We start from the raw sequence: 1,499 nt of genomic DNA, 5'->3' as shown, positions 1-1,499 counted from the left end.
TATATATATATATATATATATATATATATATATATATATATATATATATATATATATATATAGTAGTATATAAGTGGGGGGCTCTTGTAGCCACAGACTACAAACGCAGCGAAAGAAACTGAGCTCAGATTGAAACAGGAAAACGAGGATCCGCGTGGTTTCTCTACGGAGAGAGGAATTTCTGCGGAGTGAAATATGTATGTTACCTCCTCTTGCATGCATCGTCTGTCTGCACGCCTCTGTGCAAGGGAGAAGGGGGGCGCAACCGCGCTGCTGCGTAGCAACGCCAGAAAGCACTGAGCAAGTTGCTTCAGTTGGCCTTGGCTTGCATGAGCTCTGCCCCGTCGGCTGTCTTGGCCGAACGCGAGGGAACCGGAGCTTGGGTAGAACTGCCGCGGTGAAACCGCGAAATATAAACAAAGAATAATATTACTAAAAGGAATATCGAGAAATTAATTAGGAAATTATGCAAATACACGTAACTGTCGCCGCTAGACGAAGACCGAACGTCCGCCGTTTCCTCTGCGTTTCACAAAAAAACAGAAAACATGAACGCCAGCTGACCGCTAAAAAGAGGGAAACCTCGCTGTAAATGGCGCGATCATCAGCATGCATGCATGCAAACGCGTCTCTAGAGGTGTATAAACTGAAATATAATTAAGTTTCATTAAAAAAAAAGAAAATTCTGATCAAGAAACATAGACTTACGAACATCTTGCATTCCGCTGCCTGCGCGGAGCTGCCCAAGCCCTTCATCCAACCCGCGAACCTGTGCAAGAAAAAGAGGGAAACTGAGAGAAACTGAGCATCAAAGAAATCTTTTTAAACTTTTCAATTAAAAATAAATAATTAACATATAATTACACTCCAAAAAAATTGATTTATAATGCAGGTTTCGCCCGATCAGCCACAGAAAGCGGTAATGCAAGAAAAAGTTTCTGCACGCCGTTCAAGTTTCAGGTGTATAGGCAGCTCATGTGATCACCTCTGCATACCTGGAGAATATAGTTCATCACAACTGCAACTCTTGCACCAGCGACGAGAATACGTTTCTTGATGATTTCAAAAAACAGAAACTCAGAAGTTCTGTCGAGTACATAAACATTTTTTTCTCCTTTCTTTTTCGTCATTCTGTTCAGCAACGGGTATATCTGCAAAACGAAGAAATACACATCACCCAATAGGTGTTTCACCGTAATAATCTGAACCAAAACTGGAAATTATTTAATAAATTCAATCAAATGGACCTTTCTTTGTTCTTTCGTTCAAAAAAAAACAGAAAAAGATGAACATTTCGACTTATTTCCGCCGCACCTCTGAACACAGCAACGCCCGGTTCTCCTTTGCCCACGCCAAAAAGTAAGTTTCTTTTCTCGCAGCAAATACAGATTTCTCTTCTTCATAGAAACTCTTCACTGAGTTCACATGCGTCCATCCTGCATAGACACAGCCAAAGGCCGTTGCCGTACAACTTGTACACTGTTGTATAGAAATGAGGT

The 1,499-nt window shown here is 41.2% G+C and overlaps 1 protein-coding gene across 1 annotated transcript in view; it reads right to left on the bottom strand.

The window, feature by feature from the left end:
- The window catches only part of EMH_0042100 (uncharacterized protein), a gene marked incomplete at both ends in the record, with an annotated part of 4,905 nt that overhangs the window by 880 nt on the left and 2,526 nt on the right, over positions 1-1,499 (bottom strand). The window contains 3 exons of the mRNA XM_013495702.1: positions 709-769; positions 996-1,151; positions 1,315-1,436. Of these exons, the coding sequence (XP_013351156.1) occupies positions 709-769; positions 996-1,151; positions 1,315-1,436 (339 nt within the window). The remainder of the gene's footprint in view (positions 1-708; positions 770-995; positions 1,152-1,314; positions 1,437-1,499) is intronic.

Source organism: Eimeria mitis, genomic scaffold (assembly GCF_000499745.2).
Source record: "Eimeria mitis Houghton genomic scaffold, Emh_scaff1701, whole genome shotgun sequence".
Taxonomy (NCBI): domain Eukaryota; phylum Apicomplexa; class Conoidasida; order Eucoccidiorida; family Eimeriidae; genus Eimeria; species Eimeria mitis.
Note: the sequence above shows the minus strand (reverse complement) of the source record. Positions and strands in the feature narration are given on the sequence as shown.